A 27,317-nucleotide genomic window follows, 5' to 3' on the forward strand; every position below is an offset into this window, starting at 1 on the left:
CCTTGGCGTCACGATAATTACTGGACACACACACACACATGCACACACACACACTCACACACACACACACCCATGGCACTCAAACCTCACTGCAGACTCAAAGTTTGCCCCCATCCATTATGTCCCTAGATCCAGCAAAGGATTGTCCCAAACTGTCAGGTGAGGAAGTGAAGGCCCAGGGAGAGGGAGCAACCCTGCCCGAGGTCACACGGCACAGGGTACGCGGAGCCTCGGGTCTCCTGGTACCGTCCAGCCAAGGCACAAGGTGGCTGCGGACACTGGCCTCCACGCGGGGCTGGGGTCCCCGAGCTCGTCCTTCCCCATCGTGAGCAGCAGCAGTAGTATCTGTCTGTCTTTCTCTCTCTCTCACACACACACACAGACGGAGGTATTGCCCAAGAAGCCCAGGGAACCAAGTTCCAGGAAGGGAGCAGGACCGTCTCTCCTCGCTGGCAGGAGAAGCGCGGAGCCTCGTGGGCCCCCAGCCTGGTATCTCCATAGTGATAGAATCACAGAGGCTGAGGGGCTAAAAATAAAACCTCTACCTCCTGAAACCCCCGTCTGTTCAGCTCCAGCTGCGTGGGGGCTTGCCAGAGCTCCGTGCCACCCGGTGACCAACACCTAAGCAGCGAGGACAGGCCCCTGAGCCGTGGAAACAGGGGACAGCACACCGGGTCTCTGACAACACAGATCACCATCCGTGACACGCCCCTGGAAGAGCTGGCGAAGCCGGTGGCTCACAGGGTCCCGGACACACGGGCTCCGTGTAGGGGAGCGCCAGCAAGGGAAGGGCGCCCGTGCACGCCCCCACCCCCCACCCCCAGCACAAACATTCCGGCACAAACATTCCGGTACAAACAAGTACTCTCTTCACTGCAGCCTTGGAAGGCTCCACTCAAGCCTTGAAAGTAAGAAGTGTTTCTCCTCCGAGTGCACCACGGGACAAGTTTGTCCACTTAAAAGAAAAAAAAAGAAAAGAAAGTTTACATAATGCTTAGATTCCCGGGTGGGCTCTCAAAAGCATACTTAACTCCAGAACGGGTCCGTGGGGTGGTAAGCCATGTAAAGTGGCCGTTGAGCCTGGAGTGTGGGAGCCAGGACGCCTGGATTTGAGTCTCTTAGCTCCGTGTCCGCCGGGAAGTCACTTTTCCCCTCTGGGCCTGTGTTCTCATCTGTACAATGGGCTTAACGGCAGAGGGCCGTCAGAAGAGGTGCCTCGAGAACTCTGTCACCCCGGCACCTGACAGGTGGTAATTCTGTGGCTAGGCTAGCCTGAGAACCTAGCCAGTGAGCGCCCCCCATTAGCCGTTAGCCGGCAGTTTACACACCCGGAATCCCCCTCACTCTCCCTCTGCGTGAACTTCCACAAATCAACCCTCTGCCTCAGTTTACATTCCAAGTCATCTGCAACATGGGTCACAACTTAGAATTCCTAGTACGATTTTAACTACATTACGGTTAATTTTAAAAGGCCTTAGAATTCTCAAATAAAGCGTGGTGAAGGCAAGCCCTCATTAGCCACCCAGCCCTGGGTTAATAATTAAGCGCCCCTAATTGGCGGACATGGAGGCACCACTGCTCACCAAGCCGGCCCCGGGATGGTAATGGATTTCCTAAATCAGCTCATAAAGCTAATTCACATCGAAAGTTAATTAGCCTAATGAAGGCAAGTGTGACTTAGTGAATTCCAGACTGGCTTTCTGCTCCAACTCAGCCACCAGGAGGCTGCCGACGTCAACCCTCTGGCTTTGATTTCCTGGAGCACTGAGGGAGGGGCCCAGGGGACAGGGCTTCAGGAAGCCATGTGTCTCCTACTGCTATCAGCAGGCATCAGCCAGGGCTCTGAAGGCCACCAAGAGGCAGGACACACGGCCACCTCCTTCTCCTGGGCCTGGTCCTGGAACCTCGGCAAGGGAGAGAAACTTCCAGCAAGTGGGAGTCACAGGGGAGCCCAGGTGGGCGGAAGGCCAGGCACCACCAGGCTTACATTCCTGAGAAGGAAGACGGCGGCTCGGTGTGCAAGCCACCCCCCACCCCACACACACGCACGTCCAGTTGCTGCAGCCGCACGGCATCCCTGGAAGGGACCATCTCTACCCCGCTGGACAGATACAGAAACTGAGGCACAGAAAGGTGCAACTGTCAAAGGCTGAGCCCCTCGGAAATGGTACAGTTCCGGCCCCCCGACCCCAGGCCCTCTGAGCCTGGCTGTGTTTCACTGTCCCATCCGGAGTCAACAACTCACTGGCCCAGAGACAGCCCAAGGCGTCCATTGACAGATGAGTGGATAAGCAAAACATGGCCCATCCGTACAGAGGAACATGATTCAGCCAAAAGAAAAAAGAAAAAAATGCAGGGGCTCCTGGGTGGCTCAGCCAGTTAAGCGTCTGCCTTCGGCTCAGGTCATGATCCCAGGGTCCTGGGACTGAGTCCTGCATCCAGCTCCCTGCTCAGCGGGGACTCTGCTTTTCCTTCTCCCTCTGCCACCTCCCCTGTTCGCTCGCTCTCCCTCTCTCGTATAAATAAATTTAAAAAACAATGCAGTTCTGCCTCAACTTACAAGAGAGATGAGCCTTGAGGGCATTATGTTCGGTGAAGTAAGCCGGTGACAAAAGGACAAACTCCGTGTGACTCCACATACACGAGGGACCCAGAGGAGTCCCGCTCACAGAGACAGAAAGTGGAAGGGCGGCCGCCAGGGCTGGGGGCAGGGGAGAGGGCGTTCGTGTTTCGTGGGGACAGAGTCTCGCTCTGGGGAAGATGAGCACGTCCCAGAGACGGATGGTGGCGGGGGCTGCACAACTGTGTGAGTGTGCTTACTGCCACCGACTGGACACTCAAACATGGCTGAGATGGTGAATTTGATGGGGTGTGTGTGTCACCTACCACAAAAAAAGGAATGAGGCACAGACCCCTGAGTCAACGCGGATGAACCTCAAAAACGTCATGTTTCCGTGAAAGAAGCTGGACATAAAAGGTCACACGTTGTGCGACTCCCTCTCTATGGGATGCCCGGAATAGGAAGAGCCATAGAGGTGGAAAGTAGATTAGTGGTGGCCAGGAGCGGGGGAGGGGGTGGGGAGTGGCTGCTAACGGCTGTTTCCTTCCGGGGCGATGAGAATGCTCTGGAAGTAGACAGAGGTGGTGCTTGCATGGCATTGTGAAGGGTTATATATGATACTGAATTGCCCACTTCCAAAGCGGTTCATGTTCTGTGAATTTCACTTCAATTCGAAGAAAGGAAAGGACATCGAGCGGCCCTTCCCGCCTGCTCCCCGGCTCTTGGGTGCCACACAGGCTGGAACCTCCATTTTCCCTCCATGTCCAGGCCCGAGCATAGCCAAAGGCTGGGAATCCTTCTGGGTTATTCCAAGCACCAGTCAGGAACAATCAGGCAAGCAGCCACCTGGGGGGGGCAGGTGGGCCAGGCCACCTTCCCCACGTCTCCTTGCATTCAGAGATTTCGTGAACCTCTTTTCCAAGTTCACAACCGGGCAATGCACTCCAAGGAAGCCAAAAAGGGATAACTCGGCCCCTGCCCTTGAGAGCCCCACTGGTTGGCTGTGTCACCTGGGCCTGGGAGCCGTCCCAAGGTGACAACCGTCCAGGGGGTGACTTATGTAGCATGAAGAATTCCAGGGATGCGTCTCTGTCTGGACCAAGGATCCAAATCGGCCACTCTGGACACATGCCTCTAAGCCCTCTGGGAAAAGCAAACCCTGTAACACTTGCTGAAGGGACCCTGACCCGAGCCAGAAGCTCCCGTATAGGCGCACCTGCTTCTCTCAGCCCAGGCGCAGGCCTACAGCTCACCTGCTCCCAGGAGCCCTGAGACACTAAGGAAGTCAGGCAGGAGGAGGGGACAGACACAGACCAAGTGGACCCAGCCCCAGATGAGAACCCAGAGTGGACGGTGAGCGGGGCCTCCCCTTCTGGACAAGCTTACTCTGGAGGCTCATGCTGAATGGTGCCCCTTAAAAAACTGCCTGCCCCCTCCCTACCCACAGGGACTGACCAGCCAGCACTTGCCACTGGGAGGAAAGCTGTTCTCGTTTCAGGGGGGGAAAAAGGCACTGGACACAGCCAGCAGCCCTACGCCCCGCTTTGCATCTCCAATTGCGAGCCTCCCAGGTGCACGGCTGACAGACTGGACAACAGGACCCGAACTGTCCGCAGCATCATATCCACAGATGGGCACCACCTCAGAGCCTGCGATCCCGTCTCGGGGAATCTGCTCTAAGTTTGTGGAGCCCTTTGGCCTCTTTGAAAAGCAAAAACTACAGAACCAACAGAAAAGGAACTCTGTTTTCCCCTCTGGGAAAAAAAAAAAAAAAGCAAGAAAAGCACATACAAACCCAAACTGAGAAGTATCGTGCACTGTTGAGATTGGACCGCATCAGGAAATACTGACAGGACAGTGTAATAATGTGACTGAACACGAGCACGGATGTGAGGAATCGGGACATTAGGGTCTAGAGTGAGCTTCCTCTGTGGTTCCCCAAATCATGACCTCTCTGAGCTATGGTGTCCCCACGTGTGAAACAGGGCAGGTGAAAGCACTGGGTGCCAAATCATGACCCCTCCGGGCCTCTGTTTCTTCACCTGTAAAATGGGCACAGCAGCATTTATGTGGGTCAAGGAAGCACATCAGGCAACAGCGCTCTGTGTTACGGAAGTCATTATAAAAGGTGGATAAATGAGAGACGGCCCTTCACCTCTGGACCTCTAGTCACTGCCTCTCCCAACATGGTCATCAGGCCCTGAATCACCACCAGCCACTGTGCTGGGCACTGGGGATTCGAAGGCAAGCAAGCCAAGGTCCCTCAGCCTGAGGTGCAGCTGGGCCAGACCAGGGATTCCCCCTGTGGTTTCGAGAGGGAAGAGCCGCCTTCTCCTGGAGCAGGACTCCCGGTATCTGGAAAAGTCCATAATTATGGGCCGACCTAATTGGGTAGGAGACGCATGCCATTATTAGCCTAAACCCTCCTAACCCCAGTCCTGCAGCTACCAGGCCACCAGGACAAACGCGAGTGAACTGGATGGCCCAGAATTTATGAGCCGGCCTCCATTCACCACCGTGTGCTTGAGTCTCCACTGTGCTCCACGCCCAGCCCTGGGATCTTAAGGTTTCAGGGAAATGGAAAGTCATTCCTCCCCGCAGAAAGGTCAAACCCTTGGACTTGGTTTTTTCCAGTGCTCCTTCCGGCTCGCCCCACTCACTCCGTAAGATTCTGAATTCCTGTTTTCCCCCCTGCTGGAAAGTCGGGCAGAACATTCCTCAGGAAAGAGACCTTTAGCCAGGGGAAATCACACAGGTAGAAAGCAAAATGAGCGCTCTACACCGTGGTGCGAAGCCGAGCAGGACGGACTGAGCTGGTCAGCAGTCGCTGCCGCGGACTCACGATGCTACAGTGAGTCACCGAAGGCTGGGAACCGAAATAAAACTAGCGTTCTCTCTCACTGTGCAGGACGGGAGCTGGGCTGCATACTAATGCCGGGATCCGTGAAACACCTCGCCTGCAACTCCCCACAGCAAAGACACGGGGGGCGCTGCACCCGGCTACAAATTAATGAGCTCCTTTCCGCACTGGCTTAATATAAATCCTGCTCTGGACCAATTAAAGAAGCCACTTCAGAACTTTGCTTCACTGTATTGGAAAATGTCACCCGCACAGAGGAAAAATGAGGTCTTGGGTTAGGCATGTCCAATTGATGGCGAAACAAGCGAGTGTGCTTTCAGGACTCTTGAGGCTTTTGTTATTAATGGTGTTTTAGTGTCGGGTTCTTGAACACATCAAACAAATTTCCTTTAAACTAGAAGTTACCGACTGCCATTGGGGAAGGCTGCAGGCCTCCCACCTCCCAGATGGTTCAACCACAGTAAACGTTTGGCCTGTCAGATGCACAACACTGGCGAACTAATTGAAATATGCTGCAACAAGCAAACCCAAAATAAATGTGAAATGATTGTTTCCCTACACGGGAGCCGCCGAATTGCCTCCATGTCTGGCCGTCCCTGATGAATGTTCCCCCCGACTCGGTAAGCCTCACTTATGTGTGGTTTCCAAAGGCCTTAAATGCTTTTTTCCATTGTGATTACCCAAGAGGGAAAAATTGTAATTGCAGAAAATGTTTGGTTTTTTTTTTTCCTTCCCCTCTCATGAAAACACAAGTGAAAAGTCAAGTCTTACAAAGTGCCAAGAAAAGCAAAGCAATTAATGGGCCCTTCAGTAGGACAGAGGAGGGGAAGGGACGCGCTATCACTAACCTGGCCTTAACCGAGTTCTCAGACCGGCCGGGAAGCCCCGCCTCTTGGCCAACCTTGGGCCCACAGAAGCTGTTCTCCACTGAAAATGGGAATGGTCTCCTGCCCTGACACACTCCCACCCTCACACCCCCTTCGAGATGGCTTTTCAAAGGGCTGCAGAGACAGCAGGGGGACAGCTGGGAACACCCACAGTGCTGGCCCTCCCTCCACTGGCCTTACACAGCACCCCGCTGCCCCGTGAGCACCCCAGCGGGGGCTGGATTCTTTGGTGGAAAGAGGCCAGGTGAGCCCAGCAGGCTGCAGAGCCTGACTCAGTCCTGGCAGGCCAGCCGTGGGGAAAGCACTGGCACCCTGCTCCACGGCACCACTGATGAGTCAGCCAGACCCTACGGAGGCCTAGGAGGAAAGCCCCCCGGCTGCCAAAAGAGAAGATTCTGTCCATCACCAGGAACCCCCTCTGCAAGGGGAAACAGAGCCTCGGAGAGAACGAGCAATCATCCGTATTCCCTAAGGGTACCTGGGGCAAAACGTTTTTGGAAAGGTTCCCAGGAGTAAGAAGGCCGGAATTTGAGGCCACAGGAAGCCCCACATTGGCCTGAAGCACATCTCTAAGTGGATCGTTCCTTCGGGTGAAGGACTACCCTTCGCTCCTCTCAGCAAAGAGCAGTTTGAGGGACCTACGTGGGCTTGCTGACCCTCCCTTGTGTGTGTGCAGGTGGGGGTGGGGCACAGGCACCTCCGACCTGCAGGCTTGTGGAAAGGAGAGGTGGGCGCCCTTCAGGAAGAGGGCACGGGGGAGCTGAGGGAGGGGACCTATGGCGAGTACTCTTCCTTTCTCTGGTACCAGAGACAGCAAAGCCCAGAATCCGCAGCCCCAGCCTCCATTCCCCATGTATGTACTGAGCACCACCGAGGTGGCCCGTGCTAAGTGCTGGGGACACCATGGGGGCAGACACGATGACACAGATGACCGACGAGGTCCTTGCACCGGGGGAGACACTAGGAGAAAAGAATCTGACCGCAAGTACCGCCACAGATGAGGAGGAAGAGCCAAGCCAGGGGCCAACAAGGGGCGGATACAAATCTTGGCGCCTGCAACCTGGAGCTGGTTAGGAGACCTCTCTGACCCCATCTCCTCTTCTGTAAAACTCGGGCAACAGTCCGTCCTTATCTCTGAGGAATGCCTTGGCACTCATGTTGACACAGGCCGTTGGGATGTGCTTTGCCTATACAAGTAGGTCCTCATTATTCACGGATTCCGTATTTACAAACTCCTTACTCGCTACAATGAACGCTCATGGGGCTTACGTGGTCATCTGCCAACATGTGCGGGGCAGCAACAAATTTTGAGTTCCCCGGAGTGTGGGATCCCAACTAAGGTTGAACAGGAGACTCTGCCTTTTGCTTTCAGCTCTCAGACCGAAAACAAGCGTCCTTTTTGGGATCCGTGCCACGTTTTTCACATTTTTGTGCTTTTTTGTTGGTGATTTCACCCTTGAAAGTGGCCAGGGGCCTACTGCTGAAGCACGCTCCCCTGTAGCAGCGATGTGCCTCACGGAGGAAATACCTGAGTGAGATAAGCTGCATTCAGGTGTGAGTGATAGCTGCCGTTGGTGGAGTTCAATGTTAATGAATAACAGTATCTATTAAATAAGGCATCTTTGAACGGAAACATAAAACAGGTAATGTATTGATCGGTGAACAAACGTGTGAGCAGAGGCTTGCAGGAACCTAACCCTGCTCATCCCCTAGGACGGTGGTTTTGCCCTCGCCGATGCAATATTGGTGGCACTTTATATACAGAGGGACTGGGATTAAGGAGCCTGGGCGGTGTGCACAGGTGTCAGACCATCTCCTGTAACAGGAGGTCTTTTGCTCTGCAGGGCTATCACCCCCTCGGCTGCAGGGGGGCACATCCACACCCCGCCTATCACAGGTCTCTGAGACGGGACCCGCCTCTGGGTCACCTGAGTCCTGCTGCTGTCTTGGTGACTCCGCCTTTCCCCCTGCACCCCAACTCCTGACCCCATTCCCACAACAGGAAAGCTCTGCGAAGGATGAGGGACTTCAGCCAGGAGAGGTTGGGAAACTGCTTTTTCCATGCTCTTCTCCAAGGCTATTGCTTGGGTTTTTGATTTGTCTGTTACCGGAACCTGCCTGTTGGTGAATTTTCCTCCCGTCCTCTGGCAAGGGCAGTTGTTAATATGAGTAATGAAAGCAAATGCCAGCTCTCCTCTCCAACAGTGCTCTCTCTATGTCTTTGGCCACAAAGCTTGAGCCTGGGTTTGTCATGGTGTTCTCTGGGCTGGGGGTGATGGAGTCACCATTTTAGGGGAGAAACGGTGAATATGCAAGGCTGCTGCCATCTTCCTTGCTGGTGTCAAGAGCGAGCACTGAGCCGATCATCAGGGACCTGGGTTCCAGGCTGCAAGAGGGGTCTTGGGCAAGTCACTTTGCTTCTGCTGGCCTCAGCTTCTGGTCTTTACCAGGGTGCAACCCTCCCAACTCCAGTGTTCTCAAGCACTCTGTCAGCGCGGCAGACAATGTAAAAAGGCATCACCAGACCCCCCACTTCACCCTCCAGAACAATCCCCTCCCTTCACACCAGAACTTTTCTGGAGGGGCCCTTTGTGATTAGACCCTATATATCCCACAGACCTTTACAGGTGCCGTGGCTATCAAAACTCCACCCATTCTTCAAGGCCTGTTCAAATCCCACCTCTTCCAGGAAGTCGGCCCTGACTGCCCTACCCAGAAAGGGCGTCTCCTCCTCTGAACTGTGCCTGCCATTTAAATATCTTTTTTTTTAATGATTTTATTTTTAAGTAATCTCTACACCCAACGTGATGCCTGAACCTACAACCAAGAGATTGAGTCGCATACCACACTGACTGAGCCAGCCGGGGGCCCCTGTGCCTGCCCTTTAGGTGACACCTATCACATACAACCTGTCTTAACTGTGGGGTACCTCTCCCTAACCACACCGTGAGCTGGCCTAAGTTTTAGGTGCTATGTTACTTATCGTATTTAACTCACTTATCTGTCCTGATCTCCAGAAGCCTTTTGTGATAAATTATAAAGAAGACAGACAGAGGGGCTCCTGGGTGGCTCAGTCGGTTAAGCGTCCAACTCTTGGTTTCAGCACGGGTCGTGATCTCAGAATCGTGAGATCGAGCCCTGTGTCTGGCTCTATGCTTGAGATTCTCTCCTTCTTCTGCTCCTACACACCTCCCCCCCCCGGTCCCCGGCTTCTGCATGCTCGTTCTCTCTCGCTCGCTCGAAAACAAAATAAATAAATAAAATCTTAAAAAAAAAAAAAGAATATAGATTTACGGACTCACAGAGACAAAGGAAATAGCAATAAATACGCTGACCATGAGGCTCAGTGAATACAGTTGTGAGACTGAATGCTGCCTTGAGCACCAAGCATTCTGGAAGCCAAGAAGAAAAGGTAACCATAATCACTCAGAAAGCCAGTGCGGGCGGCAAGGGGAGAATCGGCAGAACCGGGTACAAATCCAGAGAGCCTTTCGGCAAATCAGTTGATCTCCCTGTGTTTCAATTTCTTTCTCTGAGAAAATGGGGAAAGAACACTACCTAACCTACAGGGCGCACGAGGCAGCTCTGTGCACACACTGTGTGTGTGTAGTATACACACGGCGTGTGTTTCCCTTCCCCGCCTTCCTCCTCGTGGTCAAAAGCGGAGCAGCCTAGTTTCCTGCAGCGGAGGCAAAGTTTGCCTGGCCCTAAACTGGAAGAGAAATTTTTCATGCAACACTCTGTCAGAAGCCTTGAGCAGAGGGGACAATGCCCCGTTACAGGTTTTGAGCAAACCAAACTCAGATTTGCCGTGGGTCTATTTAATAACATCCCCAGGTCCCCAGTAAAAGCTGAATAAACATCAACGGAAAGAGCTGCGGAGAAGCAATGCAAAGACCGCTTAGCTGCGCCCGTGTCCGGCAGCAGGGGATCCCGTTAAGCTGGTTTCAGAATGGCTGTCTGCAAAGGGACTGATCTCACGTAAGCAAGGCTGAGAAGCGGGGAGCAAGCACATGACTGCGGACTCTGACCCCCGCTCCGGCCCAGCGCTACCGCCTCAGGAGGGAGATCCTTAGAGCCCTTCGGTTGCAGAGCACACAGCCCATGGCATCTTTTTCAAAAGCAGCAAGGCAACGATCTTGAAGGACCAGAAATTTCCTCTTCTAATCTTTACATATAAGTACACATTCTCCATGACGGACTCTTCTCAGAAACCAAGTTGGAAAGACTTAACCGGATGGGATGGTTAGGAGAACATCTGCTTGGTTTTAAAATCGGCCTCAGAGAGGGAGGAAAGTTGGATCCCCCGAGAGAGAAGGTACAAGAAGTCGACCTCAGGTGAGGACTCTTGGCGGCACCTGAACTGACCCCTCACCATTCACCCAACATTTTCCTGAGAGCCTACCATGAGCCAGGCACTGGGGATACAGAGAAAAGCATTCCAGAGCCACTCCCCCAGATGCTCAGTCTAAGCGGGGAGGTTGGGGGCCACCTGTATACAGGTGACGGCCATTCCACGTGGTGCATCAGATCAGCGTAGCACAAAGGTGAAGGTGATCAGCTTTCCCTGGGAAGGCCTGTGAGGACAAGCCTGAGTTCTGATAATAGAAAAGTCGATAAGAAAGAGGAGAGGAGGCAGGGCCCAGATCCCGAGGGGCCTGTACGGTACAGAGGAATTTTCTTTCAGATTCCGTAAGGACCAACCAAGAGAAACCAAGTGTCTTAGTTAAGCGCACACAGACGCCATAAGACAGCGAGGCCTGGATCCTTGACCTGGGTAGTCCAGTTCTCTACCCTACTGCCTCCCGCACACAGTGAGCTGTGGGAGGCCAGAGAGAAAGGCCATTCCACACTCAGCACCCAGAGAAGAGCAGAGCATGTACTGTCCTAGTCATCTGGCAAGTTACTCCCTATAAGAAAAACAGCCCTACCTAACCCACTGTGTTTCTTCCGCAGAAGGAGAGGTCTGGGGAATCTCTTCTGATCAGGGCACACAGACTCTTAAGAAAAATGATTTAACTGCAAAAGTCCAAGAGCCCGATGAGCTGGGGCCCCGGAGGCAAGCTGGGGAGGGGGCTTCGACTCCATCTAGCCATGGACTGAGCCAGGGCGGGGGACTGGGGATGAATCAAACCCCATGCCTCTCCTCCAGGAGCTCACAAGCCAGCAGGGGAGATAAAAGGCAGGCACAAAAAGTAACTGTAAAATAAGGCAGACAGCGATAAGAGCCACACAAGAGACATTAAAGTGCAGCGACACTTCTGAGCAGAGACAGTGACGCTGGGGGCCTGGGTGCTAGTTCAGGGCCAGAGGAAGGACAGGGCCCAATCCTATCAGCTCCAGTGACCCGCAGGCGGGGGTTGGGGTGAAAGCTGGTAGTGGACCAAGAAAAATGCTCAAACGAGGTCTCCTCTGAAGAATCCCGATTCTGGAGAGGGGGAAGTGGGCAAGCCTGAGACTGCAGAAGTGCCCCAGCCCCTATTTCAGAGGTAAGGAAAGGAGTGTAAGATGAGGAATCCAGAATTTCTATACAGGGGCAGCAGGTCCGCTGAAAGGGGACAGAGCTGGAGGACTTGTCTTCAAATGACATTTGCACAGCAAGCGCATTGTTTACGTAGAATGTCAGTTTGGGGTTTCTTGGGGGGGGGGTGGTATTTGCACATTATGAGGGAGGAGGAAGTGTCTCCCTTTTCCCCAAACCGCCATCAGCCCTGCCCCTGATAAGAAAGGATGAGGGGTAGTGTGGAAGGGGAAGCTGCCTGCTCTAAGACAGCTGGCACCTCAGGTGACAACAGGAAAGGGAGATTCTCAGGATGGAGATGGGCCAGATTTTCCTCCAGCCAGAGGGGGCACCTGGAGCACCTTCTTCTAAGTTCTAGCCCCTCTCCGAGGGCCACACCCCATGCTTAGGCCCCAGACAACCCACCCAGCCTGGGCCAGGGCTGGAGGGATGTCCAGCTGCAGGCGGGAAACGGCAGAAGGCTGCACAGAGGGCTGTGCCCACCACTTCCTCCCGGCCCCTTCCTGGCCCTTCCTCAAGAGCGCGGGCCAGACCCGACAGGCCCAGCGCTGCACACACACACACACCTGCCCCTGACCGCGGTGACACTTGTCACGGGGGGAGGGGAGTCCTCCGCGCCCCGGGGCCGCAACCGACGGAAATTCGATAATTAGCATTTGGGGCCCGACTCCGAAGGGCCGGCGAGTCCCCGGGGGCCGGGCTCCGGGGCGACTTCCTGAGACAGGGGTCCCCGCGCGCGCCACACCCTCCTCCCCGCGCGGGGCGGCCGGGCCCGGGTCTCCCACTTTTCCCTCCCTTCCTCCTTCCCTCCCGGGCGGGCGGGCCAGCGGGGCCGGGGCCTCCGGGGCCGCCGCGCGGCCGGGGTCGCCGCCCCGCGCCCGGCTCTCCGGGGCCCGCCGCCGGCCCGGGGAGGGTCCCGGCCGCGCCGCCTTCCGGCCGGGCCGCGGAGACACTCTCACCCACTCTGCGCGGCCGCGGCTCTGTCCTCTTCGGCCGCGCTGAGCCGCCGCCGCCTCACGCCGCCGGGGAGGGCGCGGGCCCCGGCCCGGCCGGCTGCGCCCGCGGCTCCGCGCGCGCCGCCGCCGCCGCCAGCTGGCCCCGGCGAGCGGCCGGGCCCCCGGGGCATGCTCCCCGGCCGTCGGCGCGGGCGGCGGGCGCGCACGTGCTGGCCCCGCGGGTCGCGCTGGGCGCGGGGCCGCGGCGGTCGAGGCGGACGAGGAGGCGGCAGCCGGCGGGGCGCGGGCCGGGCGCGCCCGCGGACGGGCTGACAGCTCTACGCCGCGGCGCCGCCGTGCCCCGCGCGCCCCAGCGGCCGCTGCTGCCCGTGCGCGCCGGGCCCGCCTCGCATTCCCCCACTCGGCGGCGGGCCTGCGCCTCCGTCAGGCCGCGCGGGGAGCGGCGGCGAGTCCCGGCGAGGGGCCGCCCCCGCCCGCCCCGAGGGCTGGGCTCCGCCGGAAGACACCCGGCAAACTTCGGGCCGACTCGCTGCTTCCCCACCGCGGCCTGGGCTCGCTTCCCCGCTCGGGGTGGGGCGGTGGGAGTGGGGGGGCTCCTGGCTCCTCGAACCCCGCCAGCCTGTAACTGTACTCGAGGAGCCAAGTGCACTTGCGGAAGGGGACGAGTAGGCTTGCAGCAATTGTCACTCTGAAATAGCTTTCTTAAAAACGAAGTTAAGCAGTAAGAGGACGAATCTAGGAAAACGAACTGCATAGGACTTCATGAGGCCCAAACCTAGATGCCGGATACTTGTACCAGGTTTGCAGCTGACAGTGAGTTCTTGCCCCGCTACCAAGTACGTTCGCTCCGGGCTAAAAAGATGAAAATGCCCCTTGGTCATCAGAAGTAGCGGGAGTAGTAACAGCCAGAAGGGAGGCGTGAAGCCCTAGTCCCCGATCTCAACAAGGAACTGGAAAAGGATCAGAAGTAGCTTCATCTTGATGTTCCCTCCCGACTGGACTCTCCAGTCCCGAACAAGACGACCGAGAGGGTGCCGGGTGAAATTTAAAACAGGTCGTGAACTGTGTATTTAGATTGAGCAGGAATGGCCTTATTTGCCAAGATCTGAAGTAATGGAATTAAACGGGGCACCGCTAAAACCTTGCTTACCTATCACCAAGTATCACCTTCTGTGCGTGAAAGCGTTTTCCCCTGGAAGAGCAAGGGCTAAAATTAAAGCAGTCCCAGACTGTTCCAATGAAGTCCGAGAGAGCAAAACCACCAGAGCTGCTCATCCCTGTGGTGACTGTCAGAACCAGAGAAGGTACACAACTCTCAAAACACCTGTCTTGTGATCCTTGGGCGATCACTCTGAGACCGGTGAAGGTGGCCCAACAAATAGGAAACCCTCACTTTCTTCCTTCCAGCAAGAGGTGCCTTAAGTCCCACTAAGAAGGGTTTTCAGAGCATACGGGGATCTCCAGAGTGAGGCTCTTGCCTGTCTACCACCCCAAACTGAGCCCCTGGATGATACCATTGTAACCTTGCCATGATTGCACTCAAACGTTGGAGGCCTTAACCTCACCAAAAAGCAGATCCCATAGTTACCTGGTAGGAATAAATACACTACTATCACAAGGCAGTTCACATCCACAAATATTTATTGAGTGCCTGTGTGCAAGAATGAAGACATGATGGTCCCTGCTCTCAGAGCTTACAATTCCATGACTCCGATACTTGCCTAGATTTAAAAACAACTGCGGCAAGCACTTGTCTTTGCCTAAGCATCAGCAGCACTGGAGGAAGCAAGTGTTTCACATTATATTGGTCACTGTTACAGTGCAATTGTGAATAAGACAGTTATCTTTGAAGTCTGTAGTCACAGCGATGACATGGTGTATCATGTCCAGCAAATGCAGATTTATGGCTTGATTCCTCCTATTTGAGAGGCATCTATCGAAATAAAACATAAATCAGAAGGAGAAAGCTTTGTAACACAGGTCCTAAGAATACTGGTGTACTTTAATATATTATCAAACTGCCGCAGAACTCTTGGCAAAAAATTATCTCCTGCAGAATGTGTGATATAATTGGTTTAATCAGACCTGTACATCTCATGACCACACACTCTCATGACGGGTAAACATAATTTACCTGTATGATTCTTAAAGGGCGCTAGGTATGCACTTATTTTTTAAAGCTTCTTAAAGACTCGCAGCACACGTGGCACATTAAAATTCAATGAAAACTGCTTTTGAGATAAAAATTAAAATCACAAAATGTCTAATTTTACTACATATGTAAGTGCAGAATTCAAATTTAAATAGCATTCAGCAAAGCACCTGGGTTTTCAGAGTGAAGAAGGGGAACCTGTGTTTGGTTGTTTGTCAAACTCTAAAAACAATCCTCATCTTCATGTGGCTCTTCTGATGCCCAGTGCAGGCCCGGCCTTCCTGCAGTCCTACCTGACAGGCCACCTCCGTGGAGGTCTAATTATGCAACATTCAGAGAAGTGATTGTTTTGGTTACACTGCCAACACTTTTTTTTTTTTTTAAGGAAAATAGCCTATATCAAATAACCCCCAAATCACCTATTTAAGATGCTTCTGAACTTCTCCCCAACAGGTTACCAGTTACACTTAAAAGACAAAACAAAAAAACACCTCACGCCAAAAGAAGAGTATTTGAACTCCAAGAAATCTCACTTTTTTTGCAAAAAGGTGGAGAGATCGCCTTAAAACCACCTAACAGAAACATCAACCAACCAAGGTAATTTTTAAGTCAATTGCTGGGGGCACAACCTACTTTCCTATTTAAAAAGTACTAAATCACTACTTCAAATGCCTAATTAACCCAGATTGAATCTGAACTGTGTACTTCTGTTGAAAAGTTACTAAGCACTAGGTACTTCACATAATCTCCTTTAAAATGGAAGGAAGCCTCTTATTGCTTCATCTTATCTCTTGCAGCTGAGGCGGGCAGGCCTGAGCCTGGTGGTGACCCAGGTCCGCCTGGCTCTCCCTCCCCAGCCCAGCAGCTCTGCCCTTAGCCAACTCCATTGCTTCAGCGGGAACACAGAAGAGTACAGTGCCTCGGGGCTCTGGAAAAGAGAGGAAGGGGGTAGGACCAGGGGAAAACAGAGAGTGAACTCTATTTGCATTGGAAAAAGGCACTTCCTGGAAGTGGAAGGTGCACTCAGGTGTTCCTCCCCAGCTGCTCAGCCCCAGCCGGGAACCAAGTAGTTCACCTCCCAGGGACACCAGCTACTTTCTAACATTGCAAACCTTTGGGGTTGAGTTTTTAAGTAGGGCGTTCTGTGTTTGTAAATTAAGCACAAAAAATGGGAAAAGTGGCTGAAAGGATTTTCCTTGGTTCTCCTCTTCACAGCTATGAAGAACAAGGTTTTTTAAATGCTTAAGTGACTGACACTTCCAATCTATGATACGTTTCAAGAATCAAAGCATGTCGTTTTCTGAGAGGCACAGAAGAGGTTTTGATGGGGTTTCAGATCTTTCTTCGAATAAGCCAATAGAGACTACTAAGAAGGTAACTCCTTCACAAGATAAAACTCTCTCTTCTGAAATGGCAATTTGCTACTCTTGAGAAGGTAGTGGACATCGTGATAAAAAGCGGGAACACTGAATATCCTAATAATTTTCAAGCTAGATTTTAATGTCACATATAGGAACACAAAGGGAACACCATCAGTAAAGTCAATCCCTTTACTAGGCCTTGACACAGCTGTACTGGAGCTTGATTAAAACTAGCTTATTCCTTACTATAACTAGTTGACTTAAAAAAAAAAAAAGAATAGAAGAAAATACTATGAATAAAGGCACTTATTCTGTTGATGAATAATTGTGATTAGCCCAAGGTCTTCAACTGGTGGTAGGAGTTGGGAGCAAAGGTTCAATTCATGGATAGGAACAGGAGAGGAAGGTGTCAGATGGCCCCTCCCTATGGAGGACCCCCCACCCCCACCCCACAAAGCTGAGAAGGGAGCACCGCTGGGGCATCAGGTAAGCTTTGGTGAAGGGTGCTCAAAGATAGTTTGAGATCCCTGCTCAAAGGCATTCGTAGACCCTAGTGGAGTGATGGTTGGCTTGGCTCATTTTAACTACAAGCTACTAAGAGTCACATAAGAAGAAAAAGCTCAACAGAAAGCCAAACTTTAAAACCTGAGCATTATCAGTGGGAATCAATTTTGAAAGTTTGGAATGAGTCCATTTATGAACATGTACATGCATGTGTGGGCACTGGATTCCGACCAGCCACCCGAAAAGCGGGCGGTGGAGCCGCCCGGACTTGCCCAGCAGTGAGAACACACACCTGCTAGTGCCGCTGATCAGAGCACAGCCTCCTGCCCACGTCCCACTGCCACGGCCATGAGCAGGAGCCCTCCAGCAAGGCCAAAGGAGAGGCCCAACAGTCCATCTGCACACATCCCCTATTGGTGAACAAGCAGGGGAGGATGCTCTAATCTTACGTTCTTACAGCACCTGCTATGGCAGGAGGACTTTTTGGCAGGGGTGGAAGGGGGCAGCGGGGTTAAAAACATCTGCATGGTGACTGACAGCTGAAGCCTTATACACGGAGGAAACCAGGGCTGCCCTTACAACCTCACTGGGGGGTGGCCTGTCTTTCATCAAAGCTTCATCCACCAACTTATGGCCACAGGAGGCACACAGTTCCACTCGGAATGCTGGGTAGAAAGCTACAGCTCCCCAACTGCTTACCGTTTTCTGAAAAGCACTACATGTATGACAACATGAGAGAATTACAACTTTCATTTTTCTTTCCTTGGAGACAATAAAGTTCAAGGGAAACAAAATGAGTTATTCACAGTTTCCAAAGCTTTCTGATATTCCATTATTTCCAATATATCCATTATTACTATTCTAATATTCACTCTAAGACATGTTCCTAACAGGAACTGCATTACCATTAAGGGAAAAAATCTCAACACAACTAAAATCCAGGGTATGCTGCATTTTTCTGTTTTTGCATTCAGCATGTATTAGTCTATTATTATGGAAGCTATTCTTAAGCATTTATTTAAAAAAAAGGATCATATTCACAATGTAGAACAAGTATATAAAATTAGTGTGCAAAGTTAACTGTAAAAGGGTAACACTATTTGTTTAGAAACAAGCTGCTCCCTGTTTACATTTCCTTACTATTGATATAAACTGGAGACTTATACTATTTAAAAATAACACTTTTTAAATAGTAAAATATACAAGAGATTCCTGAGCATAACAAAAATATCTTGAAAATATGTGGCCATTTGAAGTATAAAACAGCAAGTGTAAAGAATAGCATGATTGTAAAACTACTATTTGAAGGCTTATAAACAGTACAAAATAGTTTGCCTTTTCTGAGTGCATAATTATACGTTAGTGCAAACAAAAACGTCTCAAAATTTAATGGCTACAAATCTCAGAGATTTGCAGAGGTGCGCAAAACATGAAATTTCTTTAATGTCATTCGAACTGAGCCCAGTTCTCGATTAATCCTTTCCAAACGATCTTCCAAGGCTTCCTAAGGGAAAATAACAGGAAAAGTTTCGTTAGAATTCTACATCAAGTTCCTTTCTCTTAGCTAAGGAGCAGGTATAAACATTCAAATTACAGAGTTGTTGTGTTTTTTACACAAATCATCCTATTTACATTATTTCTTTAAACAACTGAATCAGTGTTTCAACCATTCAAAACAAATGCTGCCCCTTGGCCCCTTGACACAGCCTCAGGCCCTGTGCTGCTTGGAGGGTGTGGAAACCTCAGCGAAAGCAACAGAACTGACAGCAACGCGGTGGTTCTCAGACTGTTCTGAACTGAGGACAGAGCGAGAGGAGCCCAAAGGTACTTCACACACTTCACCGGAAGAAACGTGCCTTATCCCACTTAGGCGTATGTCAAACAACTTTCCTCTGACAAGAATTTCTAAGTTACAAAGGAGGGAACACGCTGGAGGAGTCTTTTCCAAGAAACAAGAGATTTCACAAAGAATCAATGTAACAACTGCTATTTTTAAATAAGCAGTACTATTGTTAAATAAATAGTGCCTGGAATATAAATTTATCATTTTAGATACTTTATTCAGTATTAACTCCAACGGTATCCTCAAATAAAACTTAAAAATTCCTCTTTAACAACTTTAATTCTAAAAGGATCACACGAGGGGCGCCTAAGTGGCTCAGTCGGTGAAGCGTCTGCCTTCGGCTCACGTCATGATCCTGGGGTCCCTGGATGCCCCTCCCCTGGCTCATGCTCTCTCTCACTCGCTCACTCTATCAAATATATAAAGTCTTTTAAAAAATTTAAAATAAAATTTAAAAAAGGATCACACGTTCACAATAAAATATTTAGAAGACAGAAGAGTAAAAATAACCAGTGCCTCTTTCCTGGGTTTTTTTCTGTAGATATCCACATCATTAAGAAGAAAAATAAAAACAGAATCAAATTCTCTACTTCAAAACATTTTTTCAACTGAACTTTTGTTACGAAATACCTTTCTATGATATCATTTTAAATTAATGTGCAATATTCCATTAGATTTAACCAAGAATCTTTTAGTAGAAATTTAGGTTACTTACCATAAATAACGCTGCAATAAAATTTTTTTTAAGATTTTTTTTTTAAAGATTTTATTTATTTATTTGACATAGAGAGAGGGAACACCAGCAGGGAGAGTGGGAGAGGAAGAAGCAGGCTCCCAGAGGAGCAGGGAGCCCGATGCGGGGCTCAATCCCAGAACCCTGGGATCACACCCTGAGCTGAAGGCAGACGCCTAACGACTGAGCCACCCAGGCGCCCCTGCAATAAATAGTCTTCAAAGATTTCTTTGCACACATCTGTAGGTATTGCCTTAGGAATCATTCCCATAAGTAAAAATACTAAGTCAGAAGAAATGCAAAATTCTAAAGCTTCAGATATAGGTCAAACTATATTTCATAAAGTTTGTAACAACTTCTACTTCCACCTAATGTGTACGAGAATATGCTTTACATCCTGGGTACTGTTTTGTTTTCTGTGTGTGTGTGTGTGTGTGTGTGTGTGTGTGTGTGTTTAAATACCTGCCTATGTAAGGTGTTTTGTTTTGTTTTGTTTTTTTAATGATGCTTTTGGGGGCACCTGGGTGGTTTATTGGGTTGAGCGTCTGGCTCTTGGTTTCAGCTCAGGTCATGATCTCATGGGTCATGAGATCGACCCAGGTCAGGCTCCATGCTCAGTGGGGAGTATCTGCTTGAGAGTCTCTCCCTCTGCCCCCTCCCCTGACTAGTGCACGCATGCTTTCTCTCTAAAAATAAATAAATCTTTAAAAAAAGATGCTCTGGGGCACCTGGGTGGCTCAGCTGGTTATGCGTCTGCCTGGTTAAGCGTCTGCCTTCCGCTCAGGTCATGATCCCATGGTCCTGGGATCGAGCCCCACATTGGGCTCCCTGTTCCTCTGGGAGCCTGCTTCTCCCTGTTCCTCTGCCCCTCCCCCAACTTATGTGTGTGCAAGCGCTCGCTCTCTCTCTCTCTCTCAAATGAATAAAATCTTTTTTAAAAATGATGTTTCTGTTCAAATGTGTAGTTTTTTACTCATTGGTGAGGCTGAATATTTTTCATCTTTTGCCCAATTTTACTTTTTTCACTTATGAATCATACATAAGCATCTTCAGTCCCTTTTCGCTGTTACTGGTCTCCTTACTGGACGAGACAGCTTTGACATGTATGAACAGGATCTACTCCCTTTTAAGTTATTTTAAAAGCTTACAATCATTATATAAAAATATATTAAACAAGTGTTTCAGATAAATTTAGAATCAGAGTATTCACAAGTTTTCCTTCTGCCTTCCCAATAAGGAAGAAGAGTTTCATGTGTTGAGTCTTATAAATTATTGAGTGAAGACTTTCGGAACAACAAAAACAGTAAGAGACTTAAAGTCTTACTAAAGGAGAAGTGAGGCCTATAGGCCCAAGGAAAGACCTCTGCGGTTTTCCTGGCTTTTTTTTTTTTCCTTCTGGTATCATCAATCTGAAAATGAATTTTTCCTGAAGTCAAAGCACTGAAAAGCCAAAACATGCAGTTATATAAGAGACCTATCCTTGTCGTTATGCTTAGAATGTTACAAAAAAAGCAGATTTTAAATGTCCCATGGTTTCATGCATTTTAATTCTCTCTGGAAAGCAGCTAAAAGAACCGCACACGAGCCGCTTCAGCTGCACCATCTCCTGCTCAATAATGGAATCACATCTCTCTCTCTCTTTTTTTAAGATTTTATTTATTAATTTGAGAGAGAGCGCGAGCAAGAGCCAGGGAAGAAGCAGAGGGAGAGGGAGAAGCAGGCTCCCCGCTGAGCAGGGACCCCCCCCCCCCCATACAGGGCTAGATCCCAGCATCCTGAGATCACAGCCGGAGCTGAAGGCAGCCACTTAACTGACTGAGCCCCTCGGGCGCCCCCATCCCTCTCTTTTTAACCTCTACAGCTATTCCGGTTGCAAAGCGCGACTGTTTTACATATTTACTAAATGGAAAGGGGCTGAGAAATAAATTAGAGATGAGGGGGGAAAAAAACCAAAGAAAGGAACATTTAATGTGAGAGGATTAATTTAATGTAAAATCTGTTCAAAGGCATATTTGCATCATGGCATGAACGTCTTTTTCATGAAGTATAAAGGAAAAATCACTTCTTACTCCCGAAAGCCAGCACGCAGTTCTAAAATATACTATCACCACCAAACACTTCCTAAAAGGCTACGAGTTTGGCCCAGCTGCTTCAGGAGGCCTAACACACCATCTTGTATTAATGGAGCGCCAGCCGGCACGCCTCTAACACAGACTCAAGCTAAGACGTTTCACCTGGTTTAATCTTGTCTGCAAAGTGATCCGTCCTCCAGTAGAAGGCATTCGACTTAGTGCTGCCTCAATCTGTTAACACACAAAAAAAATTCAAATAAAAACAGAAGAATTCTGATGAATGGCAGGGACGTGACAGAATGGAAAGGACAGGCTTCGGCCTAGTACTTCCTCGTCCGCCTCGCCTGCACTAAGTTCCCTCTGTCCTGCTCAGCAAGGACGGCTCCGCTCAAACACGTTCCCAGCGCAGCTCTGGTGGGCAGCCACAGTAACTTCCTGGCATGCTCTGACTCCGTAATTCCCTTCTGACTATTCCTCACATGTAAGCATGAAGTTCAGAAAAAGGTTTTTTTTTTTAAGTTTTTGTTTGTTTTTACCTGGTCTTTTTCTTTTGTAAGTTCATCAAAAAACCGTTCCGTTTCAGCTAGGGTCCTAATTTTTGCTGTATACTCAAAATCATTACCATGTGGTGCTACTAACGCGGGCTTACACTGTTCATAGCTAACTGATTTATTCTTCTCCCAGGCTGATCTCACAGACACTTTCTTCACTCCATTTGGCAACAGTTCGGGAGAAGAGCTATGATTAGCATGGATGTCGGTGGCTGTTTCTGAATATTTTTTTTCTGTCAGAGAGAAAAGAAATTTCTTTTATTTCTTATCAATTTTCCTGATCGATCATATACATCACTATACATGTTATCTAACTTCACTTTCTGGAAAGGGCTGCCACACACCAAAAAACGTAATGAAAAGAGACACAAGAGTCAATCGTATTTATTCAGTGCTTTCTCTCCACAGAATTCTAAAAGTTTTGCTCTTGGTTTGACAATCTGTAGAACTTCCCCAAGTGAAGGTATATAAACTTTCTGAAAGCTTAAAAGAGCTTTAAGTAAACTTAAAGCAAAAAAAACAAGTTAAGCACTAAACACACATTTAGTGGACAGAAACCCACAGCAACAGTGCAGAGCTAGCATCTTACGAGGCCTGCCCAATGACTCACATGTATTATCCTGTAACTTTATTCCAAACTTAAAAGATAAATGAAAAAAAAGGAAAAAAAAATCATCAATGCCTAAGTTGCACAGAAATTACAGAACATAAAAGTAAAGAGAAAAACTGAACAGTATGGCTCTGGTAAGTAAGCATTAACATTGCCTGTACCTCAGTTTCCCAACTTTTCAAGGAGGATTACAGCACTGACACATAATACGAGCATCACAAATGCTTATTCTCAGAGGCCCTTGCGCAGAAAAATTATTTAAGTGCAGGATATTATACTAATTAGGACCTTGAAAAGATACCAGAAATTCACAAAATGAAGGACTAAAACCATAGCTAATAATTTTTTAGGAAAAGATACCTTCTGAATCATCTAGAGGAAGAAACTGGAGTTGTTTTCTTGGATTGGTACGTTGTAATGCAGACACAGGAACAGTATCTAAATCATCCAAAAGTATATCAAATCTATTGAATGAAGCAAGTTACTTGTGAGAAAAAAATGTTAACTGATTTTCCCTATCTCCACTAGAAAGATGAGCTGGCATCCAGTTAACTCACATATTCACGTATATTTTTAAAAAAGAAAGCTGGTCATATAATTTTCTAAAACTGAAATTTAATTTATATTTTTAATGCAAAATTATATTTATATATTAGAGACTTAAAGCATTTACCCGTACATTACCTCCTTCAATCTTTTTAAAAACCTTATAAATATATGGAGGGCAGGTATTATTATCCGTTTTATAGAAGAGGAAACTGAGGTTCAATGTGCTTTAGGGATTTCTCAAGAGCCTGATGCAGCCAGGTCACCAGCTCTTACATCATAGGCGTCCATGGCTCCCCACAGGAGCACACACTGCTGACCACACTTCAGGGAGAGGACAACTGTCTCAGACACCCGGGGAGACTTAGGTGTATTGCCAGGGCCATACCAGGACAGCCCACTTTCTTGTATAAATGGCTCAAAAATTGCCCTGTATCATAAACCTTTTCAGGAAAACAAAGAATTATCATTCTATATCCAAAAGCTGGAAGGGATTCTGAGGCAGTATTTAAATTCAGTAGTAGCCAATTTCCATAGTTTTCATGAATTACATGAAACTTTTCATGGATTACAGTACTTTTTTATTTTTAATATGACATTCATTTAAATGATTTAAATCCACAGGGTTCCCACTGGCAACTGAAAAATTAGTGATAGCTACAGGCATAAAGCTGACACTTTAAAAAAAAAATCAATAATAAAATATTTTATTCTACTATTTTAGAGAACTTACCGAGTTGGACTGCTTTCATTTTTGCTCAGTAGATGACTAAATCCTGGGGACAAATTTTCTTTAGGGGATCGCTTTGGACTATAAGCCACAGTCACTGGTGTTAACATAATCTCTCTTTTTGCTATAGAAGAAAATGAAGAGGAAATATTCTTTTCCTTCTATATAATATATATATTATAGTGGCAGAACATACTTCCTTTTTCAGTACTTTTTTCTAACTTTAATGGAATACAATTTCATCATAAAACTTTTTGAAAGATAAATAAGAGCATACAAAATAAAAATTATTCATAATCCTAACACCTAGAGGGAACCACTGTCAACATTTTAGTGTATCAGACTGCAGTGTCAGCACTCAGACTCAAAACTGGTTTTTCAGGATTTTAGAAGTCGACTGGAAATAAGATGGAAACACCAGTGGACCACCTCGCACTCCTGTCACACACGGACAAACACCAGAACGCGTTCCTGTCACACAGGGACACACAAACACCAGTGCGCACACCTGTCACACAGAGACACACAAATACCAGTGCACACTCCTGTCACACAGGGACACCAAACACCAGCGTGCACTCCTGTCACACAGGGACACCAAACATCAGTGCACGCTCCTGTCACACAGGGACACACAAATACCAGCGCGCACTGTCACACAGGGACACCAAACACCAGCGCCCACTCCTGTCACACAGGAACACACAAACACCAGCACGCACTGTCACACAGGGACAATAAACATCAGCGTGCACTCCTTTCACACAGGGACACACAAACACCAGCGTGCACTCCTGTCACACAGGGACACACAAACACCAGCGTGCACTCCTTTCACACAGGGACACATAAAAACCAGCGCGCACTCACGCAAAAAAACAAACACCAGCGTGCATTCCTGTCACACAGGGACAAACACCAGCATACACTGTCACACAGGGACACACAAACACCAGCGTGCACTCCTTTCACACAGGGACACATAAACACCAGCGTGCACTCCTGTCACACAGGGACACACAAACACCAGCGCGCACTGTCACACAGGGACAAACACCAGCATGCACTCCTGTCACACGGGGACAAACAAACACCACCGTGCAATCCTGTCACACAGGGACAAACACCAGCGCGCACTGTCACACAGGGACACCAAACACCAGCGTGCATTCCTGTCACACAGGGACACCAAACACCAGCGTGCACTCCTGTCACACAGGAACACACAAACACCAGCGTGCAGTCCTGTCACACAGGAACACACAAACACCAGCGTGCACTCTTGTCACACAGGGACACACAAACACCAGCGTGCACTCCTGTCACACAGGGACAAACACCAGCATACACTGTCACACAGGGACACCAAACACCAGCATGCACTCCTGTCACACAGGGACACACAAACACCAGCGTGCAGTCCTGTCACACAGGAACACACAAACACCAGCGTGCCCTCCTGTCACACAGGAACACACAAACACCAGCGTGCCCTCCTGTCACACAGGAACACACAAACACCAGCGTGCCCTCCTGTCACACAGGAACACACAAACACCAGCGTGCCCTCCTGTCACACAGGAACACACAAACACCAGCGTGCCCTCCTGTCACACAGGAACACACAAACACCAGCGTGCCCTCCTGTCACACAGGAACACACAAACACCAGCGTGCCCTCCTGTCACACAGGGACACACAAACACCAGCGTGCACTCCTGTCACACAGGGACAAACACCAGCATACACTGTCACACAGGGACACCAAACACCAGCATGCACTCCTGTCACACAGGGACACACAAACACCAGAGTGCACCCCTGTCACACAGGGACACCAAACACCAGCATGCACTGTCACACAGGGACACACAAATATCCCTAGCTGTTCTGAAAATGGAAATCGAGAAAACAGAAATCCAATGCTTAACCTTTAAAACCATCACTGTAATTGACTAAAGCAACTGGAGGTAACTATATGAAAAGAAGCATCTTTTCCAGGCTAGCTTAAATTAATTTGTTTGAACTAATGTTTAATTAGATAGTTGTCGACGCTCTGAAAAACTGTGAAACGGTATGAGTTGCAAAAAGAAATCTGTTGGACACACACAAATATCTCATTTGAACGTACCATGCTAATTTCTTCAAATATAGTATCTGTGCAGTCAGGTGATACTATTGAGGAACATCCTATTTAGGGACCCTGTGCTCAGAGTACTCTAGTAGGTGCTAGAGAACATAAGGGAAACCGGAAAACACCAGGTATGTGTGCACAGCTCAGATGCCATGTTTTGAGCCTGGCAGATATACACGTTTAACTCTTACTTGGAGTACTTGATTTACGAGTCGAAGGTGGTAAGGATGACGATCTCTGTGAAGCAGAGTTAAATCTCTTCTGCCTTTGTTGGGCACATTTCTCTGGGGACCGACTTGCACTGACTGACATTTCAGTTTGCCGAGGATTCGCTAATTCTGTAACAGACAAATTGTTAAAAAGTAAGCAAACAAAACTAACCTAGCTTTGGTTCGTTGCCTTTATTAACAGAAGAGGACGCCAAGCAAGCAATTCTCACTCTCCAGGTTAGAATGATTATTTGCAAATACACATTATAAGGATTAAAAAATGCTTGATGAGGAAAAATGTGGGAGTTCATAATGAATTCATTCTGGCTCCCTGTTCACAATTGCCATTCAAGGTGATTTTTCAAGAGAGATTATTTTTAGAGAGCAAGTGACTAATTTATTTACTAGGAGATGCTGCTTTGGAGATGCAGTGCCCAAGATGTGAACAATGTCACCGCAGGCCCCAGCAGGTGAGCACTGGAGTGAGTACAAGGAGATGCAAGTACTGCTGACCTTGTGAGAAAAACGGTATTAAAGATACTTTTTGGGTATTAAACGGTATTAAAGGTACCCGGCTCGCTCAGCTGGATGAGCATGTGACTCTTGATCTCGGGGTTGTGAGTTCGAGCCCCACACGTTGGGTGTAGAGATGGCTTAAAAATAAAACATTAGGGGCGCCTGGGTGGCACAGCGGTTAAGCGCCTGCCTCCGGCTCAGGGCGTGATCCCGGCGTTCTGGGATCGAGCCCCACATCAGGCTCCTCTGCTGGGAGCCTGCTTCTTCCTCTCCCACTCCCCCTGCCTGTGTTCCCTCTCTCGCTGGCTGTCTCTATCTCTGTCGAATAAATAAATAAAATCTTTAAAAAATAAAAATAAAACATTAAAAAATTAAAAAAAAAAAGAAAAACAAAAGAAAAGGATACTTCTTGTCCTACTGGGAGATGCTCAGTAACCAAGAAAGGGAGAGTAAAAAACATTACATCTCACTTTATGAATATCAAATGCCTATCATAACTTTCCAATGACAAACTGATGTAGAAATTTTCCAAATATCTTTAAGAATGTTGCATAAAACCTTACTAATCAGAA

At 49.0% G+C, this 27,317-nt stretch overlaps 1 protein-coding gene across 4 annotated transcripts in view; it reads right to left on the reverse strand.

Annotated features, from left to right (window-relative positions):
- Nucleotides 1-14,407: 14,407 nt before the first annotated feature.
- Nucleotides 14,408-27,317, reverse strand: part of MPHOSPH9 (M-phase phosphoprotein 9) — a 56,799-nt gene continuing 43,889 nt past the window's right edge. For 3 of the 4 annotated variants that reach the window (XM_008688821.2, XM_040620000.1, XM_040620001.1), the window contains 6 exons: nucleotides 26,212-26,358; nucleotides 23,890-24,010; nucleotides 22,971-23,074; nucleotides 21,986-22,233; nucleotides 21,612-21,680; nucleotides 14,408-18,305 (listed from right to left, as the gene is read on the reverse strand). In XM_008688821.2, the coding sequence (XP_008687043.1) occupies nucleotides 18,204-18,305; nucleotides 21,612-21,680; nucleotides 21,986-22,233; nucleotides 22,971-23,074; nucleotides 23,890-24,010; nucleotides 26,212-26,358 (791 nt within the window). In that variant the 3' untranslated portion in view covers nucleotides 14,408-18,203. Of the gene's footprint in view, nucleotides 18,306-21,611; nucleotides 21,681-21,985; nucleotides 22,234-22,970; nucleotides 23,075-23,889; nucleotides 24,011-26,211; nucleotides 26,359-27,317 lie in introns of those variants that run through there. The other variant, XM_040620002.1, reaches the window with a different exon arrangement.

The sequence above is a fragment of the Ursus maritimus genome, unplaced genomic scaffold, assembly GCF_017311325.1.
Source record: "Ursus maritimus isolate PB19 unplaced genomic scaffold, ASM1731132v1 scaffold_33, whole genome shotgun sequence".
NCBI lineage: Eukaryota > Metazoa > Chordata > Mammalia > Carnivora > Ursidae > Ursus > Ursus maritimus.